The 20740-nt window shown below is 38.2% G+C and overlaps 1 protein-coding gene across 4 annotated transcripts in view; it reads right to left on the bottom strand.

Moving 5' to 3' along the window:
* The window catches only part of Unc-13-4a (BAI1 associated protein 3), a 132603-nt gene that overhangs the window by 66738 nt on the left and 45125 nt on the right, over positions 1–20740 (bottom strand). For 3 of the 4 annotated variants that reach the window (XM_076443287.1, XM_076443284.1, XM_076443286.1), the window contains exons 2-3: positions 13652–14295; positions 12586–12833 (exon numbers count right to left, since the gene is read on the bottom strand). In XM_076443287.1, the coding sequence (XP_076299402.1) occupies positions 12586–12833; positions 13652–13849 (446 nt within the window). In that variant the 5' untranslated portion in view covers positions 13850–14295. Of the gene's footprint in view, positions 1–12585; positions 12834–13651; positions 14296–16817; positions 16837–20740 lie in introns of those variants that run through there. The other variant, XM_076443285.1, reaches the window with a different exon arrangement.

Genomic DNA, 20740 nt, shown 5'->3' with positions numbered 1-20740 from the left:
CATAGCTGATGGATCGACCGTTCGCGCGAATGCGTGCCGAAATGCACGCCGAAATGCGCGCGGCGAAGTTCGTGGCGGCGTTCGTGGCAACGTTCGTCGAAATGTTCGCCGAAATGTTCGCCGAAATGTTCGTCGAAATGTCATAAAATATCCAAAAATTCAAGTCATTTAATCTCGAATCTGATGCTTCGTAGAGACCTGAACATTACATCTAAATAAAGTGCCAACATTTTCTGTATTTCTTTGTGTAGTATATACCGCTGCAGCTCCCATAGTTGTTCGCAAGAAAATCTGGAAATAACACAAATCCGTTCCGATCGCCATTCGTCGAAACGTTCGTCGAAATGTTTGTCGAAATGCGCGGGTTGCGGCGCGGTTCGCGGCGCAGTTCGTCGGAATGTTCTAGTCTGTACGAAGCATAACATTTACTTTCATGTTTGTTCATGTTGAAAGAATAGAATAGAGAATACAGGGTGTCTCAAAATTAGGTCCGGAGCCGAAAATGGGAGGTTCCTGAGATCATTTCAAGCGACATTTTCCTTTGAAAAAATGTCGTCCGCGGCTTCGTTAACGAGTTATTAACGAAAAACACGGACCAATCAGAGCGCGAGCTAGACGCGTGCAGCCCGGCGCGCCGGCAGCCGAGTGTCGGTGGCACGCCGCGATGTCGTAACGAACAAAAGTTTCTCGATGATGTGAATCCTCGCCAATTTCGATAAGCTTTGGATATGTTGTCAATACCATGATTCTGAACAACATTTCCTTTTACAGTTTCTGTCGATCGGCTTTAGTTTACGACATTATTGTAAAAATTTGTAATTGTAAATCGATCGATGTACTATTTCCTATCCGATTTCGATAATCTTTGGATATGTTGTCAATACCATAATTCTGAACAACATTTCCCTTTACAGTTTCTGCCGATCGGCTTTAGTTTACGATATTATTATAAAAATTTGTAATTGTAAATCAATCGATGTACTATTTCCTGTCCGATTTCGATAAGCTTTGGGTATGTTGTCAAGACCATGATTCTGAACAACATTTCCCTTGACGGTTTTTGTCGATCGGCTTTAGTTTACGATATTATTGTAAAAATTTGTAATTGTAAATCGATCGATGTACATACTATCTCCTCGCCGATGTCGATGAGCTTCATTTCAAAGGAAAAAGATATTTAAAACATCGAATTTATAACATATTTCAAAGTCATCGAAATCGGTGAGAACCCACATCATCGGCAACTTTACCCGAACGATAGAAGAAGCACAAACTTATTGAATCAAAAACTCACTTATTCAGCCGTAAATCCATTTGACTACCACATACAACCACCACACTTTTACATAATTGTTGAACTCGTAGCACACTTTTATAACTCGTATCGATATCGAACGAAATTACTTACTCCGACGCGGAAAGAGTTCGATGCTCTTTGCGATGCCGCGCGAAACTGTGCTCTCCCAGCGTACAATGTATTCGATGAAGGCGTCGTTTAAAACAAATGAAATCGTTCCCAAGGAGATATTGATTTTTCGAGAATCATATGATTCTCGAAAACACCGATTCGAAGATTATGTAAAAGTGTGGTGGTTGTATGTGGTAGTCAAATGGATTTACGGCTGAATAAGTGAGTTTTTAATTCAATAAGTTTGTGCTTCTTCTATCGTTCGGGTAAAGTTGCCGATGATGTGGGTCCTCACCGATTTCGATGACTTTGAAATATGTTATAAATTCGATGTTTTAAATATCTTTTTCCTTTGAAATGAAGCTCATCGACATCGGCGAGGAGATAGTATGTACATCGATCGATTTACAATTACAAATTTTTACAATAATATCGTAAACTAAAGCCGATCGACAAAAACCGTCAAGGGAAATGTTGTTCAGAATCATGGTCTTGACAACATATCCAAAGCTTATCGAAATCGGACAGGAAATAATACATCGATTGATTTACAATTACAAATTTTTACAATAATATCGTAAACTAAAGCCGATCGGCAGAAACTGTAAAGGGAAATGTTGTTCAGAATCATGGTATTGACAACATATCCAAAGATTATCGAAATCGGATAGGAAATAGTACATCGATTGATTTACAATTACAAATTTTTACAATAATATCGTAAACTAAAGCCGATCGACAGAAACTGTAAAGGGAAATGTTGTTCAGAATTATGGTATTGACAACATATCCAAAGATTATCGAAATCGGATAGGAAATAGTACATCGATCGATTTACAATTACAAATTTTTACAATAATGTCGTAAACTAAAGCCGATCGACAGAAACTGTAAAGGGAAATGTTGTTCAGAATCATGGTATTGACAACATATCCAAAGCTTATCGAAATTGGCGAGGAATCACATCATCGAGAAACTTTTGTTCGTTACGACATCGCGGCGTGCCACCGACACTCGGCTGCCGGCGCGCCGGGCTGCACGCGTCTAGCTCGCGCTCTGATTGGTCCGTGTTTTTCGTTAATAACTCGTTAACGAAGCCGCGGCCGACATTTTTTCAAAGGAAAATGTCGCTTGAAATGATCTCAGGAACCTCCCATTTTCGGCTCCGGACCTAATTTTGAGACACCCTGTATAAAGGGTGAGTCACCTAACGTTATCACCTCAAATATCTTTGTTGTTTTCAAAGATACATTATAAATGTCTTGAGGACAAAATTGAATGGTAAAATGGGGTCATACGATACCAAAAAATTTTTGTCCTTATGTAATTTTTTTAGAGATATCAACTTCATTATTTAAAATGGAACCACCCTTTCTTAACATGTATAATGGTAATCCCTTTCAGCCATTCACGCGACCTTGAATGACCTTCAGAGTAAGTATAGTCACTGAATTCGTAACAAAAGGGACTATCATTATAGATGTTTAATAAAGGGTGGTTCCATTTTAAAAAATGTAGGTGACCTTGATATCTTTAAAAAAATTGACATAAAAACAAAAACTTTTTTGTGTCTACGAGTCCCATTTTACCATTCAACTTTGTTCTCAAGACCCGAAAGACATTTAATGTATCTTTGAAAACAACAAAGATATTTCAGGTGATAACGTTAGATGACTCGTCCTGTATACATTCAAAAAAAATTACTCATGCACGTGTAACTGTAATTGATTAAATTGCCCGAAGCTGGAATCGATAAAACAATGTAAATGTTAGTGTAGACAACCGGCGGAGGCTTTGGAAAACCGCGAACTCTCATCACGACTGAATTTATTCGCCGAAAGGGATTCCAGATATCTCTGTGAATCATTACATGCATTTCAATTTAAACACCGCCAGAAGGAACGTTTGGCTTGGCGAACCTCGAAGAGCGCGACGCGTCTGCGTGTCCCGACTGCAGAATGCTCCAGTGAGAAATCCTGGGAAGAAGACGAATATTTCTTCGCATAAATTCGCCAGGATTATGTGCGAAACTGACGCTCGAAACGACGATGGAGACGAAAAAACGCCGGGGGAAAGAAAGTCCGGAAGAAAAGTGAGGCGGGGGATTTTCCGGATGCGTCGGTGGTGAGGATAAAACGGAACAGGAAGAGATAGCGGGACACACAGTTAGGCGGCGCAATAAATTTTAAATAAAGGCGTTATTACGCGTCGCATAAAATGACACGATCGCGAGTTCTGAGACGCGAGGGTCATCGACCGAATAGCGAGAAAAGTCGATCGCACACCATGCCGGGAGATATTGTGTGGCAAGTAATTCTTTGCTCTCGCGTGACACGGTATCTTTAGACGGTCACTTGGTTCAGAAATCCATTTCTGCGAGAAGGCTCGTTTTACGCGTGTCGTTCACGAGTGACTGACAGTGGTGTATCCTCCACCGTTCAGTCACCAGATGTCTACCTCACAGCTGTCACTGTGTCAGCTTCTACACAATTTTTTGGCAGCTTTACTGTACATTTATGGCGAAGTGACGTTACCATTTCTTTTCGATAATTGATTTAGCTGCTCTTTCTTCAAGACTTCTTTTCTGTTTACGTCCAAGTATAGCACGCAATCCTAACTTTCAGGGTCCAGATGATGTAGCACTACGTCATCCATCACGAAAGTGTTATATATTAAAAGTTTGTGTCATAGGTATAACATGACATAGGTGGACATGTAGGGTAAGGTTGCTAAAGTCGTACCATTTGAATTTTGAACGAACTACGGCAACAACAGCACATACAACGGCAACCAAATATACATCTGAATCAACCAAGTTGCTTTACGTATTATTGTCTGCCATAAACCAGCCTCATTATAAATCCTGTCATCAAGTAAGTTAATTTCAATTTCCTTATTATTTTCTGCATATGTTTGGTAGTTAATCTAGCAAGTAAATTGTTGATAAAATTGTGTGCCTTATTAAATATACATTCAGTAGAATTTACGTAATCGTTTGGTCGAAACGAATTCGTATTAATTTTTATTCAGTTAGGTTATGTTTACTTTTTAAATTTAACTTGTGTCGTGTCTTAAGTCGTACCCGTATGAGATTCCTAAGTCGTACTACCTAGTCGGTCGAAATAACGTCAACGCAGAATAAAGAAAACGTAAAAAATGCGGCAAATAAAAGAAACGCAGCAATTAATAAAAATGAATTGCCATTAAAACTTGAAAAGAAGAAAAGCGATTGGTTTTGTTTTATTTGTAGAGAAGATCGGGAGGAGAAAACATGATTCAATGCTTGAAATGCAAATCATGGGTGCACGATGTATGCGCTGGAGTTGACAAAAGAACAAAAAAGTTTGTATGTAACGTATGAAAAATACGTTTTGATCATTATTGTTGCTTAATTGAATTCTTAAGTACGACTTAGGCTATAGGTGGTACGACTTAGGAAACCGGTTCCTTTAGTCGTACCGATGTAAGTTTTTAAAGACTTAGTTTATTTTACGCGAAAGCATATAGATTTTCTAATTTCGTTATAATAAATAACAACAATATTAACACAAGTTTTGAATAACACATTTAATATCTATTTATTTGATAAATCCTAAGTTTTATATGGCTCGAATTGAGCAACCTTACCCTATGTAACATATTCTGTAGAGATACGTAAATTTTCAATAACAATGTGTTAAATATAAGTACAACTAACATGGTACGCGCCCTCTCTGCCAGTACCAGACGAAACGCGTCACGTGACGCGTCACAGAGTGGGGACACGAGTTCTATTCTGACGACTCTGCCTTGTTTGACTAGCTAATGCCATATTTATTAATTGACTTATCGGCTCGATTATAGTGGCCATTAGCTCCCGCGGTGCTATTTACACATCTCCATTTCGCCAATCGAATACGCAGTATTGTGTACGTCCTAATCGTTCCACGTCCGAGTGAAAGTTAAAAATAACGCTGGTAATGGAAGCCGGTACGCGTCATCGATCATTACTACTACACTTGGAGCCACGCTGATCGTCGTCAACCTTTATTAGCCTGCACCTGCCGCGTTTAATTTTATTTCCGTCGTTGAAGTGGATTGCGTCGAGTACAGTTTTTTTTTTCTACGTACAGTCGGTAATTTGTCCGTGGGTCGCCATGATGCTCTTCGCTAACGACGAGTAACAATAAAAATCCTGTTGGTCAATCTCCGTTCACGATGAGTATAACCACAATATTATTCGCGTTGAAGAAATGATAATAATATTATTGATGCTTTGTGATCAAGAACTGTGACCGCAACCGCGACCGTAACCGCAACCACACGTGTAGTCCAACCAAATTGCATATAGTTCCGCGAATAAACATGCCCTTTGTAGTATTTTCTTCTGAAAAATATGGGGAATGAAGAGTTACATTAATATCACTGTAAAAAATCACGTACATTTGTTACTTCTCATTCGATCATGATAATCCGACTTCCCATTTCCTTTGTACGACTTTGGAGGTAACAATTGGGAGCAGAAAGACTAGATGCTGTTGAATTTGGAGGTTCATCAACTACGGGACGTCGTCAGAGAGAAAGGAAGGATTCTACAAATTATGCTTTTGGTTCGCGACTGCTTGTGATCTCGTTTACTTCTTAATTAAGCCGAGGGTAGAAGAACTGCGATCGAGCAAGAAACGAAACGGCAATGATCAGGACTGATCCAAGGGGATGCCGTTTTCACTGTCCCCTTGAAACGCTCGCTCGAAGGATCTTCTTCCATCAATCCGCCCTTATCCACGGAACTTCGGTTTCTCATTAGCCGGCATTCTTCGCCAGTATTTATGAAGTCCTTCAGCCTGTCAGGCCGGAGACGTTTGATTTATCACCGTTCACGTTGTTCCCGATTTCATCGACCGCTGCATCATCGGCGAATGCTTCCGACAAATTTAGAAAGAAACATCAAATCCCACCCCGTGCTTACGATTCCAATTTATTTTACCGATACCGGCTTCGCTCCAGCTTGTCAGGAAGCATAAAGGGTGTTTCTTTCAGGCGTACGACGTAAATACCTGTTATATACTCTCTGTTGCACAATACGAATTTTCTTCTCAACGGAAGACGTGTCCCGCTTGGGACTTCGATCGGACGGCATAATGTCCCGGAATCCTCGCAGCGGAACTAACACGAATCACGTGGAGCTACCGACCGGCAATTTATTACGATTTTCAATTATACATGGTGTCGCGGAGCCATAGCAACATTAACATACAGGGTGGCTCATGTACCTGTTAGATATTAGAGGTTTTAAATTGAAGAATTATGAGCTTCATTCGTTAAACTGCAATGTTTATCAAAACTACGCTGTTGGACAAAATGATAAGGCACCGTTGTACACACACAAAATTTCATATACATATAATGTCGTGAAGTCTCAGTGGAAACGAATTATATTCACGGATGAAAAGAAACTAAAGGGCCTAGCAGACTAAGATTGGTCCAGCGGCCCCACCCACAATTTTTATTGATATTGTGCGGAAAACAATGGTTTTAGATTAGTTTTAGGTTGAAAGATAACCCCCTAAAATTTTAAGTCGCTAACCCTTCGTATAAGGATGATATGAGGGTAAATACCCTTAACTGTATCATTTTTTTTTCTCGGTTGTTAATTAAGATATTCGGATAAAAAAAAAACGAAAATACTCGAACTTACCTCCTTCATATCATACATTTTTTTCACCATCGTGATCAAATTATTAAGGGTAGAAAAAAATCATTTAATTCTTTAGGGGTGGGAATTGCAAGCAACCCTCTTCGAGTGACCACTTCCAAAAAATTCAAGAACAATGTTCTGTTGCTTATCTAACGTACAAAAAAGTTTCAAGATGGTCGGATTGGTGGAACATAGTTAAATATTGAAAAACAAATAAAATTACGTCATTATAATTATTTCTTTTTAAACGCGACGCATAACATTACATAAGTAGTATATAGTTTTATATGCGGTTATATTATACATATACAGGGTGTCTCAGACCACCCCTTCCACCCATTTATAATCTAAAAAATAGGTTATATTTTCAAAAATTCAAAGTATTTCTATTATAAATCAGATGCGCTGTATCAAATAGTGATATTTTTAACTTCGGAAAATATAAAGGTTTTGAATTGGCCTGCGAGGTCTCCTGACCTAAACATTATCGAGAACGTTTGGGGAAGACTGTCAAGAATATTATACGAAGGTGAAAAGCAGTACAGCACAGTATCCGAATTGAAACCAGCAATTTTAGAAACTTGGGAAGGCATACATCAAAATGATATAAAAGATTTATACATATAGAAATTTACCAAGAAGAATGAGTGAAGTGGTACAACGTAAAGGGCAGTCCACGCATTACTAAAACTGCCAAGAATTGTGTAACTTTGTTGAATTCTAATACTTTTCTTATTTTATATTCAAAGTGCCTCATCATTTTGCCTACACCAAAAGTCAATTTTTGTAGAAATGATAAATGGTTTGAACGAGTTATTTAATTTTTAGTATATTATATAAAAGTTACTACCTTATTTTGTTGTATATTCACTTTCTACGTGTATATATGAACAAATGAATGTTCATTGCTAAAAACCTTGAAGTGCCTTATCATTTTGTCCAGCAATGTATAATTTTTCTAGATCGATCTTGAAAGGATCAGATTTTAAAATAAATGTATTGGTTAAGTTAACTTATTGGTCGTGCTACAACAAGAGCTTTAGTGAATTGAGAATAAATATTTCATGTATAGTTTTGTTAAAGGTTGCTTTGCGTATCCTGAAGGGTAAGCAGTTTATTGTGAACATCGCCTGTGTTTTCTTCTGAAGAGTTGATTTCAATTGATTAGATATTTTCTGCTCTTTTCGTTCAGTGATTTCTTTCAACCATTTTACGAAATCATAAAAAAAGTGGTACTGTTTACGGAGAGATTACCGTGTGGTACTGATGTATTTATATATGAATGTTTCAAGGACACCAGAAGGTCGCTCGGGCTTCATAAGAGGAGTCTATATTATTTTTAAACGCAGACAGAAGTAGCATACCGAGGGGAGTTCAATCACGCGACGGTTCAACGAGTACAAATCCTGTTGTAAGATTTCATTGGAGTTGTGGTCAGGCTATTAATTAGTGATATCTTTATAGCATCGATATTACTAATGAATACCATTGAAATGTTTGCCTATAAGTGAACATATTCAAAACTTTCCATTTTCAAGCATAGTAATTATAGATGACTTTATACTAGTCATTGTATGGGGTTGGAACGAAAGTTCGTAGCGTTTGTAGATTAAAATTGAAAGCTAAAATTCAGATATTTATTCATCGATTGATTCAACAACATATTTTCTATTCTGTTCTATTACTTTTTGCCATTTTCGAGGTACAGTAAATCCTCTGTAAACGCAACAGCCTCGGACAGACACTACTTTTTTGAGCTTCAAAGGCCGAGCCGAACATAGAGAAAGACAGCGCGTGTAAAGGGAGACCTGCGATTCTCTGCGTCCCTTTCTTTCCCATACGCTGTCCTTTCTCGCGCCCGGAACGTTCATCGTCAATTAAACCACTAAATACAGTTGAAATTATATCGTGCTTGGTCTTATTTTAATCAGAAAAATGCCACAAATATATTGGTGAAAGTTTCATAAAAAAAATAAGTAATAATATAAAAAAGACTTTATATTGGTATTACATTGTGAGGACGCACGGGCCTTTAGCGGTTCACACCGATATACCCGTGCCAAGATCAGGTTACTACAGTGGGCGATATTTTTTTGCGATTATCGTGTACGACCTTTTTGCATTTATAGAGGATTTACTGGAACTTCTCGTGTTATTGAATAAACGTATGAATAAATACCTCAATTTTATCTTTGATTCTTAATTTGAAAACGCTACAAACTTTCTGTCCAAGCCAATATGAAAATTTTAAAAATGGTATACATTATATGTATACACTTAATGTTTTGTACATTGCAGTTACACGTTACAAATCATTTCCAGTTCAATTTACAGTGTTTACAATTTCAAGCCATTAGTACACTTCTCGGCATCTACTATAATCTACATGTAGATGAAGATAATAACTAGTTTAAAGAATAATCAGTTTGAAACCGATGTATACACGCAGGAAGTCGCGAAGGACTAATCATCGTTAATAAATACTGGACGAAGGAATCGCCGTAATCTTTATAGCAATATTAAGCTAGTGTGGCAGTCAAATGGCACTGCGATATATATCTCGCATTTATTTTACATTTAATCCTCTGCTCGCGTGAGCAAAACTCGTAAATTACGCTATCTTATCCTCCCACCGAGAATTAATTTATTTATTTATGCCTCCTTCTTTGTAGTTGGGTTAATTTCTATTTTACAATGTCTTCGTTTCTACTTGAACATAACTAAATTACTTATTTTTCAATCAAGTATTAGACAAGTTCTAGATTATTAGGAGCGATGCACTTCATTGCAGATGCCTACGAAAAATACCGAAAAGTTTAAATTGTACATTAAATTTCGACACGGTAAAAATGTTTGAAAAATTGATTTGAATGAAACCACGTTGGTCGAAGCTTGAAACACATGGATTACCGCCGTATCAGGTAGAGTTATACCTATGGATGAAGTTTCGCCTACATGAAACTAATCGAATTACCAGGAACTGTGATCACTCGAAACTTATCGAACAGAAATTGCCCAAATACCCAAACAGTTCTGTTTGCGCAATTAGGAAGTTGTATTAGTCGTATATAATCGACATCTTTCGAAAACCATCGACAATCTAATCGAACTCGAAGCTGTACAGGGTGTCCCAAAAATGTATTTCCTTGAAGTAACTTTTTCCTTTAAGAAAATAAAAAAAGGCGATACAATTAAATAAATGAAAAGTGATTTTATGGAAAAGTTGTAACTCGGATGAACGGAATACAATTGATAGAGAAATAAATGAAAAATAATAGATCTCAAGGATATAAAGTGAAAACAACGGTGGGAATACGCTCTTCTATTGTTTAATATTGTGTACGTGTAAAGTAACTCACAGTAACGAAGCATAAACACCTGTCGCCATTAGTAACGTGTCATACGTTTTCCACATTTTTCCATTATTTTTATTTTCGCAGTGAGCTTCCGTGGAACTCGAGTTCGAATCAAACAAATTCGTAAATGGTAATAACGAATAACATTTCAAGCTGCAAACACCTCGACTGTACATTTTAAATGCTATGATACTGCTGCCAGTTAATTAAAGTGACCTTAGATAAACGGGATTAGTATGGTTAATTGGAGAGCTTAGTGAAACTTGGCGACAAACAGATTAAACTATCAATGTGTAGTTCGGAGCAGGGAAGCACTTGCTTTTCGCAAACATTGCTCGAGATTAATTGAGGCAAATTCGAATTGCTTATTACCTTAAGAGTAATCATTACCATAAGTTTCTTTTCATAAAAAGATAATTAAAAGTTGGCCATTCAGCGCAAGTAACGTTCTATGCGCCTATAATTTCAGGTCATTCATTCCCTTATAATTATATCATTGTTCTCGTACTATCTACCTAGTCTTCTGAATGATGACAGGAACACGATTAATGATCATCGAGGGGGAAGTAATATAGAACTGGGACACCAATCAATGAGACCATCGCAAGACGGCATCCACTGTCGTCTATAATCAAGTTGCTAGTCTCAAACGGTGCGACTGTACGAAAGCAATATTACGTGGCAGAAAGCTAACGATATGTCGGAGAAATATACCAAACGAGGGTATAACTAGAAGTTCGCTTGAGATTCAAATACAGTGGTAAGGTGGAGTGGGGTAAGTGCGTCAACGGGGCAAGTGCGTTAATTGGTTATTTTTATTATAATACGGATGAAATTTCTCTAGCTTGTATTTATTAATGTAGTATAAGTTAGTATGAACTATTCGACATAGATATCGCCTAAGAATAAAGGTGTTTTCCTCGCTTAAATCAACCAATGGCAAACAGTCACGTGCGAGGTACACGTACAACTTTGAGGTTACCCTGAACGTGCAATAGTTCACAAGTTATTAATATATTCTGTGTTGTTATTTTAGGTAATTACAACAAATATTGATGTAGGTATACATAAAATAAACCTATTTATTGTATTTTTTTTAATTTATTGAGAAAAAGACTAACAATAAGATGCTCTCGCCCCGTAAATATTACTACACCGGGCAAGTGAATACTAAGCAGTTCATGTTTCACTATGTCAGTCTATTTTTTGTACCATAATTCTTAATGAAGGGTAAGCAGATAATTTGTTTTTTTTTTTTTACGTTTTTTAGCCAGAACATGGTTCGCAACTACGTAAGAAAAAACTAAAACTTTGTTTTATATCACTGTATCCCCTTTCATATTTCAGCATAAAAGTACTTAAAGTACCTGTTTGTTTAAAAATGGATGACTGTAAAACTAAACAATAGAATTTAATGCAATAAGAAGCATTTTATAGCAGATTTGTTAATCATTCTTTTCTTGCCCCGTAGCACTTGAAACAAGGTTCGAAAGCATTTTTAACTCTCAGAGACGGACTTGCCGCATTTTCGGGGCAAGTGCGTAGTAGTTGACACTTTGTACAATATCCTAGCAAAATGATAATTTTCAAGTAATATTAGAATCCTACATAACACTAATTCATCAGTAATAACTGTTGCAAGAGTTTGATACCAAGAGCGTTAAGTTTTCACATATACCAGACTGAAAATACATACATCAGTTTAAAGTCCAACTTTGCAAAAACTAGGGCGCACTTATCCCACTCCACCTTAAAAGAAAAATGACACTTCAGTGCGTCGCGCGGACCATTCTATATTTAAATTAGATTCCTTTCTCCATCAATTTTCAAAATATTCAAAATAATGTACAGTACGCGAAGATCCTTGTTAAGTCAGTATCATAAAGGCAGCTTCTGCTGATGGTCTCATTGAATTTACTAAGTCGTTATAGTAGAGCCTCTCATATTCGAACTAATAGTAGTAATACTCCCTTCTCCCAAGGAACTTTACAACTTCCATAGTATTTAATGGTCCCATATTTTCTTTGTTACCAGTATGAGTACTACTGTTTCCAACGGCTCGTTCCTAGGATTAGTCGTTTCAAGTCGAAGTCCCGGCATTCTACCGTGTAATAATTCGCCCGGGTACATAGAGGAAGTCTTACCTAGAAGTAGCCTGTACGTCGACTTCCGGCCAAGAGGGTCTCCTTCGACAGAACATCAAAGGCGGTCGATCGGAGGAACCGGTACCCCTCCGAAAAGAACCTACTCTACGCGGCGACGTGCTGCCCGATGCACTTCCTGTCGCGGGATGCACCGTCAGTCCTGAAGAGGAAGTGCTCTCAAGGGTTCGTCTACGCGTCGACAATGAGCGTCCATGGGTGGACGGCGTAGTGCCTGGAGGTGGCACAACCTGAAATAGTAAACAGACCCATCAACTTCTGTATAATTACCTTCCTATAGGAGGAAGTTCCTGCCCGAGGAAGTTCCTATCCGAAGGGATTAAGGCGGATTCTCGGTTTCAGTTCCCACGAGCATTGCGTTTTATGACGTCGCGTCACATGGTTCAAGTAAACACGGATAGATGAAGTTACTCGCGCGCTCTCCGAGATACTGAATATTGCCGAAGCTCAGGACTTTATTGTCTCCTTTGGAATCTAAAGGTAATGGGAACCGCTTCACAGAAGTATTTTTCGTAAATACTAGAAGTGTGCGAGATCCGGGAATTCCCGAAACCCGATGCTTGGGATGGGAAGACTCGTATCAGGTCGGGACGGGATTCCGAAAATGTGGTCGGGTTTCCCGTGAATTCTTGCGGGATTTCGAATACTGTACGCTGTACGGAATACGGTTTTCGGGGAACTCGAACATTCTCGGAAATCCCGAAAGTTTCAAGATACGGTTTCGCACACCTCTAGTAAATACACTAGAGCAGGGGCCAGCAAACTACGGCCCACTGTTTTTAATCAGGCCCGTGAGGTTAATGAACACGAAAAAAATAAATAAAAAACATTTTGAACAGGTTTTTTTTCGTTGCTCTATATAGAGTAGAATTACCTAAATATCTTTGAGCTTGCTACCCGGCCCCCTAGCCTAAAAATTTTACGTTCTGGCCCTTTTCAAAAGAAGTTTGCCGACCCCTGGACTAGAGAATTTAAGAGATACTGAAGGGACACTAGGGGAACTTCCCCTACGACGTCTCAATAAATTGGCTTTGTAGAAAAGATGTACCTTGGGATAACCATGAGGAGTCGATTGTTGCGCGGTGGAGTTCGAGTTCGTTGTCCCGGTGACACTTCCGGTGGAGCCGCTTCTTCCGGTCGCGCTGGAGGCCGAGTCCTCTCGGTTGAACGAGAACCGTTTCGGGCTGAGGCCCAAGCTAGCGACGCTGTCGCTCACCATCTGTTGCAGCGAGTTCAAGAAGCTCATTGTCAATGTGTGTGTACGTGCGAGTGGTGTGTTGATGATCACTACGTAATCCGCTGTTCGATCTGATCTAAACGTGATTATCGCGTGCGCGAGTGCGAGCAATCGCTCTATCGTTCCCTTTTTCTCTTATCCTCGAGCCGCTGCGAGGGGACAACTTCGAGGCTTCCAGTTCGTGCGAACTTTACACGCATCGATCTCGAAGTAACACGACGAATTGGCTCGTTGAGACGGGGAGGAAAGCACCTCGACCTCGAGAACTTTCACGGTTCTTTGCGTCACGGTATCGATTCTGCCTCAGAGCCATTTGCAATTTTGTTACTTCTTTCTCCTGTTGATCGTCGTCGGCCCCCTGTGGGATCTTAAGTCATCGTCCCTCGACCGCTCCCTTAAATCGTTTTCTCTTTGCTCGAGAGACGGGAATCGCTTTCACGTTGCGTCCACATCATCTGGAAAACAGAACGACTTCGTTAGAGCTGAACGAGAAACATCCACTTCGTGTTAGCGGGAGCTGAAGAGAAGAATGCCGTCGCACAGCTGACTTATTTTCAGCTCCCAATAACACCCCTGCTAGAACCTGTTCAACAGGAAGGTTTGACAATAATTAAAGGACACTTTCACATCCATTACATTGTAACCTTCGGCCAAGTTCACATTAAAACCTATGGAGGCATTTTGGGGTTTGTGGTTAGTTAGATGGGTCGTGGTGTGCTTAAGGAAGGTTTAGCCGAATGGAACTCTGTCCCACCTCAGTTCTCTATTGCGGTTTCGAGAAACATTGGTATAATCATGGCGAAGCGACTGAACATTGATCGAACTAACAATAAGACGGATCCATTGCAGTTTCGTGTAATGTCCGTTGTAACGCTTCGCTGTTCGTCGTTACAGACCATTACTACCGTGAGTTCACTCCGAAAACAGAATAAATTTTATGCTTGTCGGTGCTCCGACCTCTGGCTCTTAGGCTGGGCATTAAGGTTGAGTGGGGTAAGGTCGTCAACAATACTGATGTAGGTTTACATTAAATAAACCGTTTTTATTGTGCTTTTCATAATTTATTCAGTAAAACACTTGCACTTGCCCCGTAAATATTACTACTGTATCCCCTTCATATCTCAGCATAAAAGTACATGTTTGTTTAAAAATGGATAGCTATATAACTAAACAATATATAATTTAATGCAATAAGAAGCATTTTATTGCAAGCTTGTTAATCATTCTTTTCTTACCCCGTAGCACTTGAAACAAGGTTTGAAAGCATTTTTAACTCTCAGAGACGCACTCGTCCCGAAAATGGTAGTAGTTGATACTTTGTACAATATCCTATCGAAATGATAGTTTTCAAGAAAAATTAAAATCCTACATAATACTAATTTATCAATAATAACTGTGGCAAGAGTTTGATACGAAGAGCGTTAAGTTTTTACACACCAGACTGGAAATACATCAATTTAAAGTCCAACTTCGCAAAAACTGGGGCGCACTTAGCCCACTCCACCTTATTCAAAAAAGAAATTACAGTAAAATTCACGATCCGGTCAACAAACCGAAACTGATATGGATATACACCGTCAACAAAGGAACGAGATCAGGGCACCTGATTAATGACATAGTATAATAATATCGTGGAGCGTGTAATTGTATGAATTATGTATGTTCTATTTAGGTATATCAGTTTCATTAAACCTTTGCAACCTAATATATTCCTTTCTTGTTAGCACGCAGTCCTGGAATCATCATATTGGACGACAATGAATAATATATATATATACACGTTTAATGAATTTTTGCGCCTATTTTCGACCGGTTAATTAAAATTGCGCTCCTCCTCTTGCAATTTAATTTCACTTAACAGATTAATTATCGCATGCAAACTGGGCATTGCAATGTTACGTAAAACTGCTAATTATGAAACAATAATTCCCTGCCTGGGAATTAAACGTATTTCCCGTACTATCCAAGTAAAATTCAGTAAATCATTCAGTAAATTCATTCAGTATTCGGTGTTCAGTAAAATCGTGCGAATAATTCCGATTCCGATCGAAGCGATACGAAATAATCAAATCGGTCGACGGAGTTACACTTTTCCGATTTTTCTACGGCTGATTCGCTGTGTACCTTTCAATTCGCAGCTGCGATGCTATTTTCAAAAGACGGATTGACGTGCTCAAATAGATTAAAAAAGATTCACGATATTCTACTGAACGCTGTCCACCCTTTATTCCGATACGCTTCAGCTTGATCTAGGTGAAATGCGTTTAATCGACTACGCGATAGAGAACTGCAGTCTCACCACGATTGCAAGAATTTATTGATTCGACAAATACATATGCAACTTCAATTATACATGAAGCATATACCAATTTCCCGGCGAGGCACGCGAAAAACTAACAACTGACGCTGAAAGAAAAAGAAGACAGATAGACTGAAAAATGAGTAGGTGCCATTTAAAACAGTGGAAAAGTTACAATGATCTAATAATACCAATCTAGTGTTTTCAGCTTGTTAAAATTATTAAAGTAAGAATTAAATGTCCATCTCGCTCCTGTCTTTTGCAAATGATGCAGACCATTTTTATTTTATATGAAAATTCGCAGTCTACATACCAGTCTTTCCTGACATAAATATCTTTGATTTTACAGAGGAATATTATCGAACAATTTTTATGGATTTAGCTCGACAACCTGGTTTGGAAAGTTTGTCTATAGATGAAAGATCCGTTTCTATTCGAGAACATTCGCAGGCTAACCCGCAGAATCGTGACCCGTTCTATGAAAATGAGTCAGAGTTTAAGGATCGCCCGGTCTTAGCATGAACGTCAGTCCAGGACCATTTGTCAGGCTTAGAAAACAGCAGGGAACCAATATCATTAGGAAGCAGCAACAGTGTCTACGTTCTTGAAGCGGTATCGATTGATTAAAACGGTTAATTAATCGCTGGGGGTGGAGTGTTGTCAGGGGTGTCGACGTACCGCAAGCCGAGATCGTGACAGGCTCGTGGAATCCGGCCCGGTTGCGAAATTGTTGCGCGAAGTCGACGGCCAGCTCGTTTACGAAAGCCTAGCAATGAGAAGAATTCAACCGGGGCTGGTGCATCCTGAAGGAAAATCTAACAAAGTGGAAAGAAACAGGCTTGGATAGAACGATACAGTACAGTTATAGCTAGACTGCGAATCTTTATGCAAAATAATAATTGTCTTCATCCATTGCAAGACACAGAAGCCATATATAAAACTTTCTTTCTATTTTCAACAATTTTAATAAATCGGGAACAACATACAGTCGCTGCGGAAAGTATGTTGACTCGTCTCAAAAATGCGTATTTTCTATTTCAAATAAATAATTTAGGAATTAATCGCAAATATATATCATGTATGTTATTTAATGTAGTACAAACTAGTACGCGTAGCACCAAAGATGACATAAAGTTTATAATAATGACAGAAAATATTAAATAACTTTTTTATCGTTTGGGAAAAGTACGTTGACAACATTGGAAAATAGTAATCGAGTGTATTCTTAACAATAAAACGACATAATTAATGTGAAGTTTGATACCCTTTGTTTTCTATGACCTCTTCAAGTCTTCTAAGCATACTTTCGAACAATTTATTTATAACATTTTCGTCAATGCTATTCCAGTGCTTGTTTAACTTCGATCTAAGTGATCCCACAGGTGATCAATTAAATACAAATCGGGACTTTTTTTGAGGGGGCCATGGTAACAAATGAATATCAGTCTCACTGAAATATGTCGTAATTTTGCTGGAAGATATAATCACCGTGGATGTTCATTTTTATTATTGAATCTTGTGAATTCTGTTGCAAAATATTTATATGAAAAAAATGTATTCTATAAAAATATAAAAATATTCTATATATATATAAAATGTAAATTGTCAACACCATTTACAGAAAAACAACCCCAAACGCATACTGATCCTCCACCATGCTTCGTTGTAGGCGTCAGCACCGTTGATTTAAAGCATTCACTTTTCTTTTACGAGGCTTCCCTCGCATAGTGATACTACCTCGAGGTGATGGAGGCTCAGAAAGCGTAGAGGTACAGTGTTCCCGCGATTGTTGTGAGAACCTCGGAGGTATCGGGTCTCAGGAAACGAAATGGTACTACGTCTTTTTACATGTGCCGAACATAGATTTCTTGGATAACTTTTCCAAGTGTAAACGACAATCCTAGGTAAACAACGCTGCTAAGCGGGAAACTGTTGTATTGTACTAATACTATTCCATACCTGAGAGTGATACATCGAGTATCATAAAAAACCCAATTTAAACACCCTGATACCTTAATTTCTTTGTAGCGCGATCGACCGCCCAAGGGGGAACCCCCTAGTAGTGGGGATAAAAAAGTCACATCATCCGCGTACCCGAAAGTCACATCAATCGCGGGAACACTGTAAATACTACGTTCAATTTAACATTTGCGAACCTAGCGAAGGACAACGCGTAAACGACAAAGAGGGACTGAGGGTAGAGGCAGCGAGCACAGTACAAAAGGCTGCGTATCGAGTACAATGTCAATGTAAATAGGAATGTTTTTTATTTTCCATTCTTTTTTGGTATTCCGTATGTAAAAAAGTAGGTTGCAGGTTCTTGAATGGGTTGCCTCCTTCGCCAAACAGAATCGAACAACTGTCGGCAGTTCGAAGCAAAGTTTAACGAGTTTCGTTACACCCTATAAAATATGGTGATCAAGCGAAAAAAAATACGTACTCCTCGAGTTTTCATTAACGGGAACAGGAAGCGTAATCCCGCGGGGACCGGGAAACTACGAACTAGTCAAGCCGGGAACCGAAACGAACGACGAAATGTAATTTGTTTATTATCGACTTCGGAATACTTGAACACTCTGACCGAACTTTAACGGCGTCGACTTCATTAAAAGTTTCCCCAATTACTTCCATACGCTATTATGTCACTTCCACAAATGTCTATGACCGATCCGGACCACAAGGTGTACGTACACTCATTGTCAGTAAAATAAAGTCTCCGTACACCCTTTAAAACAGAATAACTTCTTTATAATTGTACCAAACGATCTGATTATTTGTAAGCAATTAGAAGCATTGGTTTACTAAATGATGTTCAATCAAGATTTTCCAAACATTACAATTGATCAGATTACATGCAAAAATAAAAAAAAGCATTTTTTAAAACTTTTTTATTTGGGTCCCTATCGGTTGACGAAAGATGTACGATTCTGTGGATTTTAAGCAGAAACTGATCAAAAGTCGTGTTTTCATTCACCATGTTTAACCACTTGTAGCTCGTGTGCATGTCAATCGATTTCAATGAAATTTTCAGCAGGTATGTAACTACTACAGATCTACCAAACATATATTTTAAATTTTTTTATTAAGTGCCCAAATAAAAAAGTTTTAGAAAGTGCCTTTTTTATTTTTGCATGCAACCTTCTAAATTGCAATTTTTAGAAAATATTTTTTGCACATCATTCAGTAAACCAATGTTTCTAATTGCTTACAAAACATCAGGTCATTTGGTATAATTGTAAAAAAGTTATTCTGTTTTAAGACTTTGTTTTGAGACTTATTTTACTGATGTATAATACTGTATAGAAATTCTTGTTCCATTGTGTTCCGGAAATCGAGAGATGTTGCAAGTAAGTGAGACGGCCTCTGTCTGCTAGCAACTTTTTCTCGCAAGTATTTTATCGAGTAGGGATAACAAGATTCCGATGTAATAATTGCCTTTAGGAGAGTTTCAGAAAGCTATCGATGAAAGTAGCATTTGATCGTCCCCCATCCCTTCCGATTCCCATCGTTCCCTCATTTTGCGATATCCTCAGCAATAATTGCCCGGGGAGCTCGTTTCCGGCAAGGATCGCATCCTGCTGCGAGTTTTAGAAATATATCACACAACAGGGAATGGTAAACAAATGCGACCGGCAATGATTTTAAGGGCAGATCCAAAGCTTTTACTCCCCCGAATCTAATTCCAGATAGAGTGCTCCTATCATCCCGATAAGAACGTCGCATTCTTCTATGATTCACTATTACGAATTTTGTGAGCGCGCCATTATTAATTGCATTGCCAATTTTCTACATTTTTTTACTTCCTGTACGTCCTACCGCCATTCTTAGATATTTTAATTTATTTATTCATAATATGTAAAGTAATAAGTCTAATATTACATTATCATCGTATCAATAAAAATGCTTCGGAATGGCTTCAGATTACAGTATAATGTTAAATTAAACATATAGACGTCTTTCAAGGTAAATAATTTTCTGGTTGTTTATTTAATATTCTTTAAACAAGAAACGTGTATAATATGGTTCTCATTTGGAAATTAAATGCATATCCAAACTGATTAATGTAATTTATTATCGAAATTTCAGATGCTCAGAGGTAATCGTATCGCAAATTAATTCGATTGCAGAAATCAATCTTTTAATCCGTATAAACACATTGAAGAGATTGCATTTAAGGCGTTAATCTCTGTGGAATCCTATTTTGCCTAAGCCAGCATGCGAACCCTCCAGTATCGGTGTCTATTATCCTTTAATGGATTGTGCAATCGATGAGTCATCAATTTTCTACGTGCACGCATCATTAATTCTTCTTTAGCTTAGGAAAAAACGTTAGTGCTATTCGATCGATTAGAAATAGACTTAATCTGAAACGAGTCTTGACAAGACTGATTTATCTCGATAGTTTTTCCGAAATGATTAAATAATTTATATAGTTACTTCCAACTAGCCGCTTCTTATTAAATTTCTAATAATTTACTTGGAAATGCTCAGCCCCAGATTATTTGATCACTCGAGGCAAATGTCGATAATTAATGCTGCTACTCGAAAATTCGATTATTTACTCGAACAACAGTGGCTCTTATAGGTTTTTCATTATCAGC

Source organism: Lasioglossum baleicum, chromosome 18 (genome assembly GCF_051020765.1).
Source record: "Lasioglossum baleicum chromosome 18, iyLasBale1, whole genome shotgun sequence".
In the NCBI taxonomy this organism is placed as follows: Eukaryota; Metazoa; Arthropoda; class Insecta; order Hymenoptera; family Halictidae; genus Lasioglossum; species Lasioglossum baleicum.
Note: the sequence above shows the minus strand (reverse complement) of the source record. Positions and strands in the feature narration are given on the sequence as shown.